General features: G+C 38.3%; 1 protein-coding gene across 8 annotated transcripts in view; it reads left to right on the top strand.

Annotated features, from left to right (window-relative positions):
• KHDRBS2 (KH RNA binding domain containing, signal transduction associated 2) overlaps positions 1-14,980 on the top strand; it is a 773,215-nt gene that overhangs the window by 311,558 nt on the left and 446,677 nt on the right. For all 8 annotated transcript variants that reach the window (XM_059880504.1, XM_024983848.2, XM_059880501.1 and 5 more), the window contains exon 3: positions 9,578-9,694. In XM_059880504.1, the coding sequence (XP_059736487.1) occupies positions 9,578-9,694 (117 nt within the window). The remainder of the gene's footprint in view (positions 1-9,577; positions 9,695-14,980) is intronic.

Raw genomic sequence — 14,980 nt, 5'->3', positions numbered from 1 at the left:
AAGTCTACAAGCAGTAAATGCTGGAGAGAGTGTGGAGAAAAGGGAACCCTCTTACACTGTTGGTGAGAATGCAAACTAGTTCAAGGAGATTATTGAGGGAAAGTTTACAAAGTATGATCCATATTAAAGGTGCTAACATGGAATAGTGAGATATCTAGGCATGTTAAAGTGAGGAGCTTGGCTCCTCCAAAGTCTGAAGGGCTAAGGGAAGAGACAGCTACAGAGGAGCCAGCAGACAGGAGATGTGTCCGTAACAGAGGGACAGAATCACTGCCAAATCAGGACATCAAGGAAGAAGCTAGGAAAATAAACACATCAGCTTCTCTGTCCTACACTCCAGTTATTTGAATCCTATCTTATTGACCAAACACAACCAGTTGCAAAAGGCAAGGAGCCTCGTGACAGTTGGTTCCAAAAAACTCAGGGACATAACATGGAATAGAGGAGAATAAGGGGGTCTCAATGTACATATTCAGAAATCCAGAAGAATGACTAATGGGCAGCATTTCAGTTCAGGTTGTTGCAACAAAGTATGACCATCAGGTCACTGCTTAAGTTTTATTTCTTATTTGCTTGAGAAAAATAGTGTAATGGATGCTATATTACAGGGCTTTGGGCTCAGTTTTACACCTATAAAATCTATATGTTATCTCTAAATTAATGCCCATGATTACAAACACCTTGTTTTCTTGAATCTTTGTGCCAATACAGTAACTGTCCTTGAAATATCCTTTGCTATTATTGCCCCAGAGCCTGGGTTCATTACTTAACAATTCCATCCCTGCACTGTCTGGAAAACGGCACCTCCTCAGAGGTTTGGCTAAGAATTAAATAAGATAATTAATGTAAAACATATAGCATGCCTATAGGATTTCTAACTCTTAATCTGCTGGTTACTGATTTAAATAAAGCCATCCTTTATGGTGTATTCCTTTGTCTATTTAACATTCAACTTTAGCACTTAAACATTTCCATATTCAAATGGGAAACCTTTGTGTTAGTCGGGGGTTCCCTAGTGGCTCAGACAGTAAAGAATCTGCCTGCAATGCAGGTGACACAGGTTCAGTCTCTGAGTTAAGAAGATGCCCTGGAGAAAGGAATGACTACCAACTCCAGTATCCTTGCCTGGAGAATTCCATGTACAGAGGTTATAGTCCATGGTGTCGCAAAACCTATTCAAGTGGGAAACCTTTATAAGCTAATAATAGATCAAAATATTGATCAATGGAATGAAATAGAAAGCCCAGAGATAAATCCACACACATATGGACACCTTATCTTTGACGAAGGAGGCAAGAATATACAATGGATTAAAGACAATCTCTTTAACAAGTGGTGCTGGGAAATCTGGTCAACCACTTGTAAAAGAATGAAACTAGACCACTTTCTAACACCATACACAAAAATAAACTCAAAATGGATTAAAGATCTAAACGTAAGACCAGAAACTATAAAACTCCTAGAGGAGAACATAGGCAAAACATTCTCCGACATATATCACAGCAGGATCCTCTATGACCCACCTCCCAGAATATTGGAAATAAAAGCAAAAATAAACAAATGGGATCTAATTAACCTTAAAAGCTTCTGCACATCAAAGGAAACTATTAGCAAGGTGAAAAGACAGCCTTCAGAATGGGAGAAAATAATAGCAAATGAAGCAACCGACAAACAACTAATCTGAAAAATATACAAGCAACTCCTACAGCTCAACTCCAGAAAAATAAACGACCCAATCAAAAAATGGGCCAAAGAACTAAATAGACATTTCTCCAAAGAAGACATACAGATGGCTAACAAACACATGAAAAGATGCTCAACATCACTCATTATCAGAGAAATGCAAATCAAAACCACTATGAGGTACCATTTCACACCAGTCAGAATGGCTGCAATCCAAAAATCTACAAATAATAAATGCTGGAGAGGGTGTGGAGAAAAGGAACCCTCTTACACTGTTGGTGGGAATGCAAACTAGTACAGCCACTATGGAGAACAGTGTGGAGATTCCTTAAAAAACTGGAAGTAGAACTGCCTTATGATCCAGCAATCCCTCTGCTGGGCATACACACTGAGGAAACCAGAAGGGAAAGAGACACGTGTACCCCAATGTTCATCGCAGCACTGTTTATAATAGCCAGGACCTGGAAGCAGCCTAGATGTCCATCAGCAGATGAATGGATAAGAAAGCAGTGGTACATATACACAATGGAGTATTACTCAGCCATTAAAAAGAATTCATTTGAATCAGTTCTAATGAGGTGGATGAAACTGGAGCCTATTATACAGAGTGAAGTAAGCCAGAAGGAAAAACATAAATACAGTATACTAATGCATATATATGGAATTTAGAAAGATGGTAACAATAACCCGGTGTACGAGACAGCAAAGGAGACACTGATGTATAGAACAGTCTTATGGACTCTGTGGGAGAGGGAGAGGGTGGGAAGATTTGGGAGAATGGCATTGAAACATGTAAAATATCATGTAGGAAACGAGTTGCCAGTCCAGGTTCGATGCACGATGCTGGATGCTTGGGGCTGGTGCACTGGGACGGCCCAGAGGGAAGGTATGGGGAGGGAGGAGGGAGGAGGGTTCGGGATGGGGAACACATGTATACCTGTGGCGGATTCATTTTGATATTTGGCAAAACTAATACAATTATGTAAAGTTTAAAAATAAAATAAAATTAGAAAAAAATAAAAATAAAAAAGACCCATGTAAAAAATAAAATAAAATAAAATAAAATTTTTATAATTAAAGTATTATAAAAAAAAAAGAAGGTATAATCACACACAGTAATTAAATAAAGAAAACTGTAAAATCATACGCATTTAGTCTTATCAATTTAGGAATTTTTGGCCTAATTTATGTTATTTATTCCCATTTTATTGAAATATAATTGATGTACAATGTTTTATAAGTTATGGGTGTACAATATAGTGATTCATAAATGTTAAATGCTATATTTTATTTATGTGTGTATGTGCATGCTTAGTCACTCAGTTGTGTCGGACTCTTTGCAACCCCATGGACTGAAGCCCACCAGGCCCTTCTGTCCATGGGGATTCTCCAGGCAAGAGTATTGGAGTGGGTTGCCATTTCCTCTTCCAGAGGATCTTCCTGATCCAGGGATCAAACCCAAGTCTCCTGTGTCTCCTGCCTTATAGGTAGATTCTTTACCTGCTGAGCCACTGAGGAAGCTCAACTCAATAAAAACAGAAACAGCCCATTTAAAAAATGTGCAGGGGAACTGAGTAGACATTTTTCCAAAGAGGAAATGCAGATGGCCAACAGGCACATGAAAGGATGTTCAATATCATTAATCATCTGGGAAATGCAAATCAAAACCACAATGACATATCATTTCACATCTGTCAGAATGACCATCATCAAAAAGAACACAAATGATAAGTTTTGGCAAAGATGTACAGAAAAGGAACACTTTTACAGTGCAGGTCGGAATGCAAATTTGGTACAGCAACTTTGGAAAACAGTATGGAGATTTCTTAAAAATCTAAAAATAGAAACACCACATGATTCAGCAACTCCACTCTTCAGTAGAAATTAAAAAAAAAAAATCACTAACTTTAAAGGATACAGGCACCCAAGTATTTATTGCAGCACTGTTTACAGTAGCCAAGATATGAAAGCAACCTAAGTGCCCATTAACACGCGAATGGATGAAGATATGGTATATATACATACAATGGAATAGTACTTCGCCATAAAAGAATGAAATTTTTGCCATTTGTAACAACATGGATAGACATGGAGGGTATCACACAATTGAAATAAGTCTGACAGAAAAAGACAAATACTGTATGATATCACTTATATGTGGAATCTAAAAATTCAAAACTAATAAATAGAACAAAGAAGAAGCAGACTCACAGATTTAAAGAATGAACTGTGCTTACCAGTGGCAAGAGGAATGGGGGGAAGAGCAACATAGATGTAGGGGCTAAATGGTGCAAACTATCATGTATAAAATAAAGTACAAGTATATATTGTACAGCACAGGGATATAGTCAACGTTTTGCAATACATATAAATGGAATATGAGCTTCCCCATAACCTTTAACATTTATGAATCACTATATTGTACACCTGTAACTTATAAAACATTGTACATCAATTATATTTCAATAAAATGAGGATAAATAACATAAATTAGGCTAAAAATTCATAAACTGATAAAGACCAAAATTCTTAACACAGTCAGTAAGTACATGAATATTTTCTCTACTTTTCCCATCTAGCCCCATTTCTCAAATCTCCAAAATGAATTCCTTTCAGTTTATCAAACTTACCTGCTTTGGATTTTCTCACACATTATTTCTTCTTCCTGGATTGTCTCCAGTAGAACTCCCCCTGGCTGACTTGTCCTCACTTCCTGTAGCTCATAGCCCAGTTTAAATGCTGTTTTTCAGGAAAGGTTTTTTAGTGACTTCATTTATACTTTCCTGTGAAATCCTAAAGTTCTTCTGGGCCAGTGCTTGGAGCATAATTGTCACTTGATACATATTTGTGTGTTGAGTGATTTATTTAAAAACAAACAAACAAACAAACTCCCTTTCTTCTGTTTCTCATTCCTCCTGTTCCTTCAGAAACTAGTCTTTTGCCCTTCTTTCTTATTTTTCTCTTCTGAATATATGTATTCATGGTCTCCTTTTTTATTCCTCTCCCTTACTAATTTCTTGCCTGTAAGTAATGGTCCTATGAGAACATTGGTAGACTTTTATTTTCCTGTTAAATATCTTTCTTGATGTCTATTCACTCATGGTTCCTAGAGTTCTCAATGTGAAGAGCAACTAAATTTCTTTAAAACTTTTCTTCCTGTCTTCCATAATTTTATTAATGATACAGTGTCAATCCTTTGAGTTAGAGCGTATTTTGGTTACTAGTTCATTTCTGCACTCTTCACCATCTCCCAGAGTTGGCTCAAACTCATATTCATTGAGTCAATGATACCATCCAACCATCTTACCGTCTGTTGCCCCTTCCTCCTCCTGCCCTCAATCAGGGGCTTTTTCATTTCATTTTCATTCTTCACATAAGGTGCCCAAAGTATTGGAGCTTCAACTTCAGCATCAGTCTTTCCAATTAATACTCAGGGTTGACTTCTTTAAGATTGACTAGTCTGACTCCTTGTTGTCTAAGGGACTCTCAAGAGTCTTCTCCCAGCACATTTGAAAAAATCAATTCTTCAGTGCTCAGCCTTCTTTATAGTCCAACTCCCACATCAATACATGACTACTGGAAAAATAATAGCTTTTATTATACAGACCTTATTTGGTAAAGTGATGTCTCAGCTTTTAAATATGCTGTATAGGTTTGTCATAGTTTTTCTTTCAAGAAACAACCATCTTTTAATTTCATGGCTACACTCATCATCTGCAGTGATTTTGGAGCCCAAGAAAACAAAGTCTGCCACTGTTTCCATTTTTCCCCATCTATTTGCCGCGAAGTGATGGGACCGGATGCCATGATCTTAGTGTTTTGAATGTTGTGTTTTAAACCAGGTTTTTCACTCTCCTCTCTCACTTTCATCCAGAATCTCTTCAGTTCCTCTTCACTTTCTGCCATAAGGGTGGTGTCATCTGAATATCTGAGGTTAATTATATTTCTCCTGGCAATCTTGATTCCAGCTTGAACTTCATCCATCCTGGCATTTCACAGGATATATTCTGCATAGAAGTTATATAAGCAAGGTGACAATATATAGCCTTGACGTACTCCTTTCCCAATTTGGAACCAATCCATTGTTCCATGTCCATTTCTAACTATTGCTTCCTGACCTGCATACAGATTTCTCAAGAGGCAGGTCAGGTGGTCTGGTATTCCCATGTCTTTAAGAATTTTCCACAGTTTGTTGTGATTCACACAGTCAAAGTCTTTAGAGTAGTCAATGAAGCAGAGGTAGATTTTTTTTTTTTTTCTTTCTGGAATTTCCTTGCTTTTTCTATGATCCAGTGGATATTGGCAATTTGATCTCTACTTCTTATGCCTTTTCTAAATCCAACTTGTACGTCTGCAAGTTCTCAGTTCACCTACTGTTGGTGCCTCATTCATTCATGGTTAGTTGCTCAGTTGTGTCTGACTCTTTGGGACCTCAAGGATTGTAGTCTACTAGGCTCCACTGTCCATGGGTTTTTCCATGTGAGAATACAGGAGCAGGTTGCCATTTCGTTTTCCAGGGGATCTTCCTGACCCGGGGATCAAATGGGGTCTCCTGCATTGCAGGTGGATTCTTTGCCAGCTGAGCTATCAGGGAAATTCAGCTTGAAGGATTTTGTGTATTACCTTGCTAGCATGTGAAATGAACACAATTTTGCAGTAGTTGGAACATTCTTTGGTATTGACTTTCTTTGGAATTGAAATGAAAACACGTTTTCCAGTCCTGTGGCCACTGCTGAGTTTTCCAAATTGGCTGGCATCTTGAGTGCAACACTGAAACAGCATCATCTTTTGGGATTTGAAATAGCTTAGCTTGAATTCTATAACCTCCACTAGCTTTGTTCATAGTAATGCTTCCTAAGCTCGGCTTGACTTCACACTCCAGGATGTCTGGTTCTAGAGGAGTGATCACATTATCATGGTTGTCTGAGTCATTAAGACTTTTTTGGTGCAGTTCTGTGTATTCTTGCCACTACTTCTTAATATCTTCTGTTTATGTTAGGGTCTTACCATTTCTGAAATGTTTCCTTTATATCTCTAATTTTCTAGAAGCGATCTCTAGTCTTTCCCATTCTATTATTTTCCTCTCTTTCTTTGTATTTTTTCAGTTAAGAAGACTTTCTATTTCTCCTTGCTATTCTTTGGAACTCTGCATTCAGATGGGTAAGTTTTTCCTCTTCTCCTTTGTCTCTCACTTCTCATCCTTTCTTAGCTTAGGCCTATGGTAGACCTTAAAATAGGAGTTGCCTTAATGTGTGTTGTGAAAGTTGCTCAGTCATGTCCAACTCTTTGTGACCCCATAGACTGTAGCCCCCCAGGCTCCCTGTCCATGGGGATTCTCCAGTCAGGAATACTGGAGTGGGTTGCCATGCCCTCCTCCAGAATGTCTTCCTAGACCAGGGATTCCTTGGTGGCTCATATGGTAAAGAGTCTGCCTGAAATGTGGGAGACCCAGTTTGATCCCTGAGCTGGGAATATCCCCTGGAGAAGGAAATGGCAACCCACTCCAGTATTCGTGCCTGGAAAAATCCCATGAATGCAGGCGCTTGGTGAGCTACAGTCCATAGGGTCACAAAGAGTCAGACACGACTGAGAAACTTCACTTTGCTTTAATATGTGTTAAAATGTAAAGGCATTTTTTGTGCTTGGTTTTTGCATATGAATATCCAGTTGTTCCAGCACCATTTGTTAAAGATTTTACTTTTCAAATATTACTGTTCTGGCACTTTTGTTGAGAATCAGTTGATCTAAATGTGGTCTTTTTGAACGTTATTCTGTTTCATTTATCTTACATGCCTGTAGATAGCCACACTCCAGTGCAGCACTGAAAAGGTGTAGTGAGAACAGGCATCTTGATTTTATCATGTATTTATGGGGAAAGTATTTAGTTTTTCACCATTAAGTGTGGTTTATTTCTTACTTTAGGTATTTTAAAATATATAATAACTCTGATATAGAAGACAATTACTTAATTTTATTTCTGTTTCACATGCCCAACATAGTCTTTAATACGTTCTAATCCTTTTTTTTTTTTTAATTAATGAGTAATTACCTCAGTTATTTCTTGTAGTGATATTCATTTAGTAGTTGGCAACAAATGCTGATAACTGCCTTTATTTTCCTTGTTTATAACCAGATTTCATAATTAATAAACCAGTTATATATGCGCCTGCTGCTGCTGCTAAGTTGCTTCAGTCATGTCCGACTCTGTGTGACCCCATAGACGGAAGCCCACCAGGCTCCGCCATCCCTGGGATTCTCCAGGCAAGAACATTGGAGTGGGTTGCCATTTCCTTCTCCAATGCATGAAAGTGAAAAGTGAAAGTGAAGTCACTCAGTCGTGTCTGACTGTTAGCGACCCCATGGACTACAGCCTACCAGGCTCCTCCGTCCATGGGATTTTCCAGGCAAGAGTACTGGAGTGGGGATATATGCCCCTAACCCTGGAATTTTGCATGTAAGCAAACTGTTTTGTATATATGTTCTTTCTAGCATTTTAAACCCTTTTGTATGCGTTCACATCTCTTATTTGCTGATCTTTAGAACAACTCTTTAACACAAAGAAGGTAAGGTTGAAGAACAGTTGAATCTCTTTATTACCAATCATGAAATTGGAAATGGACTCTTACGTGCATAGACAATACTTGCCAAACATGAATGTTAAATTTTAATTTAAAATAATTTTTTTTTTGCAATTTTGAATATGCACAGGCATGTTAAAATTTTCCCTCATTTCAGTAATCAGATTGGAGAGAAAAACCCTTTAGAAATTTTATAAGTCATAGTACATCTCCCTAATTCCTTTTTAAATAATTTATGTAATTATATGAGTAAATTATATTTTCAAAGATTACTGACGTTAGCATTTCTTTAGGAAGAAGCATCTCTTTACACGTGTACACCTGTGGTGGGTGCATGTTGATGTATAGCAAAACCAATACAATATTGTAAAGTTAAAAAAAAAAAAAGTGTATCTGAGCTCATAGGAACTAAGAAGCCTCTTGATGAAAGTGAAAGTGAAGAGTGAAAAAGTTGTCTTAAAACTCAACATTCAGAAAACGAAGATCATGGCATCTGGTCCCATCACTTCATGGGAAATAGGTGGGGAAACAGTGTCAGACTTTATTTTTCCGGGCTCCAAAATCACTACAGATGGTGACTGCAGCCATGAAATTAAAAGACGCGTACTTCTTGGAAGGAAAGTTATGACCAACCTAGATAGCATATTCAAAAGCAGAGACATTACTTTGCCAACAAAGGTTTGTCTAGTCAAGGCTATGGTTTTTCCTGTGGTCATGTATGGGTGTGAGAGTTGGACTGTGAAGAAGGCTGAGCACCAAAGAATTGATGCTTTTGAACTGTGGTGTTGGAGAAGATTCTTGAGAGTCCCTTGGACTGCAAGGAGATCCAACCAGTCCATTCTGAAGGAGATCAGCCCTGGGATTTCTTTGGAAGAGATTATGGTAAAGCTGAAACTCCAGTACTTTGGCCACCTCATGCGAAGAGTTGACTCATTGGAAAAGACTCTGATTCTGAGAGGGATTGGGGGCAAGAGGAGAAAGGGACGACAGAGGATGAGATGGCTGGATGGCATCACTGACTCGATGGACTTGAGTCTGAGTGAACTCCGGGAGTCGGTGATGGACAGGGAGGCCTGGCGTGCTGCGATTGATGGGGTCACAAAGACTCAGACACAACTGAGCAACTGATCTGATCTGGGTTCATAGGTCTGGGGTCGATTCCTGTGTGGGTGTGTGTGTGTGTGTTTAGGTGTGTGAGAGGCATAACTCTGTTCTCCATGGTAAAGTTCGAAAAACCATAACCCATCAGTTTTGCTTGGTTTAAATCATTATTTTTCTCTACTTAATATAGATATTCTAATGATTTTGTTTCCTAGTTCAATTTTGTGGGCAAATTGCTCGGGCCGAGAGGAAACTCCTTGAAGAGGCTACAGGAAGAAACAGGTGCTAAAATGTCTATCCTGGGCAAAGGATCAATGAGAGATAAAGCAAAGGTATGTACTTTGAATTTGTACTAAAGATTCACAGGGAATCAGCTGTAACAGGGTGGCCACATTCACAAGCACATCTGAGCTCTCCTCCAATCAGTTCCCATTATCTTTACCCTTTTAAGACTAGTCTTCACCTTCATATCTTCTCTATTTATAAAAATAAGCTACCGGTCTTTTTCTACCAAAGCATGTAATTTTTAGTCCTTTGTTTAGGTGGCTATCAAATCTGTTCATTTCTTTCGTGTCCTCTGTAGGATGTTTCTGTATGTGTGTGCTCATTTTCTTTAATTCCCTAACTGAATCCTTTTTCTTTCTTCAGTTGTATCTTCTGATCCCATCCCATGTATCATTCCCTCACTTTATCTTTCCACTCCACTTCACTCCGATCCTCTTACCTGAAGCAATTTCACATATTTATCTGCAAATCTAAGAGATTTTTGGAGAAGGAAATGGCAACCGACTCCAGTGCTGTTGCTTGGAGAATCCCATGAATAGAGGAGCCTGTCAGGCTACAGTCCACGGGGTTGCAAAGAGTTGGACACAACTAAGCTACTAGCACACACACACGTGCATGCATGAGAGTTCCATTTTTTTTTTTTTATAATGTGTCAGTGATATTAAATGACTTAACTGATCCTCAAAGACAAATAAGCTAATAAATATATCAACTTGGATATTTGAAATGATTTACATTACATTTGAACTACATCATTTCCCCATTTTATAAATAGGAAATAGCCTCTACTTTTGATTTTTTTGTTTTGTTGAAATAACTATTTATAGATATTTATTCATAAAGTATCTCTTAAAATTAATTGAGAAAGTGTGACTGTTTTATGGTAGTATCATTTGACCTGGCCATACTTTTTCTTATTTGATATGTTACCAGGGAAAATAAAATAATCATACATTTTAATTATGATTATAAAAATTGCTTAGAGATAGTTTAGGAGTTGCTCAACTATTAGGATGAAATATTAAAGGGAGAAATTCATAGTGGGAAATGTTACTGAATTTGTGAATGTACCATGCATGTTTGATCTTTATTGTAACAAGGCTGTGTATGGTGTTTAACCAAGACATGCTACTGTTGCTAAGTCGCTTCAGTCGTGTCCAACTCTGTGCGACCCCATAGACAGCAGCCCACCAGGCTCCGCCATCCCTGGGATTCTCCAGGCAAGAACACTGGAGTGGGTTGCCATTGCCTTCTCCAATGCATGAAGGTGAAAAGTGAAAGTGAAGTCGCTCAGTCGTGTCCGACTCTTCGCTATCCCATGGACTGCAGCCTACCAGGCTCCTCTGTCCATGGGATTTTCCAGGCAAGAGTACTGGAGTGGGGTGCCATAGACATGCTATATGGGTACTTATAAAAAATAATAATCAGTTCTGTAATTTGCCAAAGGATGCCACTTGCAAGTGTTAAATTTTGAGTAAAATTTAGTTACTTTCTACTGTGTATAATTTCATAAGGATGACTTTTTGGCCAAATGTACTGCTTCTAGTTAATCAGAGTATATTTAGAAGAAATAATAAAAGTATTTAAGAGATAGCTTTTGTCTTCTGCTGTAAGTATATTTAGGTTTTCTGTGTATATGAGGATAAATTGACACATGATTATCTATATCTGTTCTTTCATATATTCTTTAATTATTTGTTATATGTTTTCCAGATATCTCAAAGTCATATAATAGAAAGTTCATTTTGTATGTTTTTATACTCTCACATAGTCTTTAAGATTTAGATCAGGCAGAGATTTCCTAACCCCTGTGATAGGCTTACTTAACCATAAAACATATTTTACTGAAATTTTCTGTTTCACTCATTACACTGTTAACTTTCATGGACCAGAGAAATGTCTTAGTTAGCTTTGCACACCCAGAGTCACCATGTAGTCTCTTCGTACTTTTTAAAACAAATAAGTGTATTTTTTATTTCCACATATATAGTTTTATATAGGATTCTATTTTTCCTGTGAACATGGTTAGCTACCAACATAATTATTAGAAAAATCTAGCAAGAAACAGATTTGATTCTATTAACTTTCTGTTAGGTTTAGTTTACTAATATTGTGCTGTGTGCTTAGTCACTCAGTCACGTCTGACTCTTGCAACCCCATAGACTGTAGCCCACCAGGGTACTCTGCCCAAGGGGATTTTCCAGGCAAGAATACTGGAGTGGGTTGCCATTTCCTTCTCTAATTTACCTGTTATTTAAAATCCTGTTTCTATATTGATTACATTTTGAATGATCCATCATGTTTTCATGAGTATTTTCATTGTTTCATTTTAAAAATGAAAGAAAATGGAAACATTTAATAGCAACAATATCAATAATAATATATAGTAGTATAAAATATGCTTGTTAGACTCTATATAAGACCTTAACTACCAAAGACAACACAGCTGAAATAAAACCACAGATGTAGATGTGAAAAAAACTTACCTTAGTAAATACTTCATTAAAATAAAAATAAATGCTTGGTAAATTTTTTATTGCTATGTTGCTAACTTTGTCTCTGCTACATGACCTGAACAGAAAGGAATATTTTATGTAATTTTATTTTTCTAGCAAATAATTAAAACTTATCTGATTTTGCAGCTCTAGTTCACAGTAATAAATGTGAGGGGGAAAAAATTCTCCTTGGAGTTTGCATTCCAATGGGAGAGACAGACAATAAATAAGTGAACAAATATATTTTCTACTTTCAGACATTGTTAACTGTTATGGATTAAAACAAAACAGAGGAAGGGAAATATGTTAATGCTGGTAGTAGTAGTTTGGTATGATGATCAAGTGTAACCCTGGACAAGGAGAAGGGACCAACACAAGGAAAATCAGAGAAGAGAGAATGCAAGTGATGTCTCTGAAGGAGAATTCATGTCTTTATCTGTAACTATCCTGGCAGCCATAGCCCTATCTTTGTTTATAACCATGCTTATTCCCATTTGGCAGAGAAGGAAATGGCACCCCACTCCAGTACTCTTGCTTGGAAAATCCCATGGATGGCGTAGCCTGTTAGTCTGCAATCCATGGGGTCGCTAGGAGTTGGACACGACTGAGTGACTTCACTTTTACTTTTCACTTTCATGCATTGGAGAAGGAAATGGCAACCCATTCCAGTGTTCTTGCCTGGAGAATCCCAGGGACGGGGGAGCCTGGTGGTCTGCCGTCTATGGGGTTGCACAGAGTCAGACATGACTGAAGTGACTTAGCATAGCATAGCATTCCCATTTGGACCTTCCCAGGTGGCACTAGTGGTAAAGAACTTGCCTGCCAGTGTAGGAAATGCAAGAGATGCAGGTTGAATCTCTGAGTCGGGGAGATCCCCTGGAGGAGGGCATAGCAACCCAGTCCAGATGGAAAGATATTCCATGTTCCCAGGTAGGAAGAATCAATAATGTGAAAATGACTGTACTTCCAAATGCAATTTACAGATTCAGTGCTACCCCTATCAAATTACCAATGTCATTTTTCACAGAACTAGAACAAAACATTTCACAATTCATATGGAAACACAAAAGACCCTGAATAGCCAAAGCAGTCTTGAGAAAGAATGGAGCTGTAGGAATCAATCTTTCTGATGTCAGATTATACTACAAAGCTACAGTCATCAAGGCAGTATGGTACTGGCACAAAAACAGAAACATAAACCAATGAACAAAATAGAAAACCCAGAAATAAACCCATGCACCTATGGGTACCTCATTTTTGACAAAGGAGGCAAGAATATACAATGGGACAAAGACATCCTCTTTAATAAATCATGCTGGGAAAACTGGACAGCTACATGTAAAAGAATGAAATTGGAAGTCTTCCTAACACCATACACAAAGGTAAACTCAAAATGGCTTAAAGACCTAAATGTAAGACCAGAAACTATAAAACTCTGAGACTAAAACATAGGCAGAACACTCGATGACATAAATCAAAACAAGAACCTCTATGACCCACCTGTTAGAGTAAAGGAAATAAAAACAAAAGTAAAAAAGTAAGACTTGATTAAATTTAAAAGCTTTTGCACAGCAAAGGAAACTATAGCAAGCTGAAAACACAACCCTCAGAATGGGAGAAAATAATAGCAAATGAAACAACTAACAAAGGATTAATTGCAAAAATATACAAGCAGCTCATACAACTTAATGCCAGAAAAACAAGCCAATCATAAAGTAGGAAAAAGACCTAAATAAACATTTCTCCAAAGAAGACATACAGATGGCTAACTAACACATGAAAAGATGGTCAACATCACTCATTATTGAAATGCAGTGAAATGAAGTGAAGTGGCTCAGTGGTGTCCAATTCTTTGCAACGCTATGGACTGTAGCCTACTAAGCTCCTCCGTCCATCCATGGGATTTTCCAGGCAAGAGTACGAGAGTGGATTGCCATTTCCTTCTCCAGGGTGATCTTCACAACCTAGGGATCGAACCTGGGTCTCCCACATTGTAGGCAGATGCTTCTACCGTCTGAGCCACCAGGGAAGTCCATTATTCAGTTCAGTTCAGTTCAGTCACTCAGTCGTGTCCGATTCTTTGTGAGCCCATGAATCACAGCATTCCAGGCCTCCCTGTCCATCACCAACTCCCAGAGTTCACTCAGACTCACGTCCATCGAGTCAGTGATGCCATCCAGCCATCTCATCCTCTGTCGTCCCCTTCTCCTCCTGCCCCCAATCCCTCCTAGCATCAGAGTCTCTTCCAAAGAGTCAACACTTTGCATGAGGTGGCCAAAGTACTGGAGTTTCAGCTTTACCATAATCTCTTCCAAAGAAATCCCAGGGCTGATCTCCTTCAGAATGGACTGGTTGGATCTCCTTGCAGTCCAAGGGACTCTCAAGAATCTTCTCCAACACCACAGTTCAAAAGCATCAATTCTTTGGCGCTCAGCCTTCTTCACAGTCCAAATCTCACATCCACACATGACCACTGGAAAAACCATAGCCTTGACTAGATGGACCTTTGTTGGCAAAGTAATGTCTCTGCTTTTGAATATGCTATCTAGGTTGGCCATAACTTTTCTTCCAAAGAGTAAGCACTTGTAATTTCATGGCTGCAGTCACCACCTGCAGTGATTTTGGAGCCAAAAAAAAATAAAGGCTGACACTGTTTCCACTGTTTCCCCATCTATTTGCCATGAAGTGATGGGACCAGATGTCATGATTTTCGTTTCCTGAATGTTGAGCTTTAAGCCAACTTTTTCAGACTCCTCTTTCACTTTCATCAAGAGGCTTTTTAGTTCCTCTTCACTTTCTGCCATAAGGGTGGTGTCATATGCATATCTGAGGTTATTG

The sequence above is a fragment of the Bos taurus genome, chromosome 23, assembly GCF_002263795.3.
Source record: "Bos taurus isolate L1 Dominette 01449 registration number 42190680 breed Hereford chromosome 23, ARS-UCD2.0, whole genome shotgun sequence".
In the NCBI taxonomy this organism is placed as follows: domain Eukaryota; kingdom Metazoa; phylum Chordata; class Mammalia; order Artiodactyla; family Bovidae; genus Bos; species Bos taurus.
This window is presented reverse-complemented; position numbering and strand designations above follow the sequence as displayed.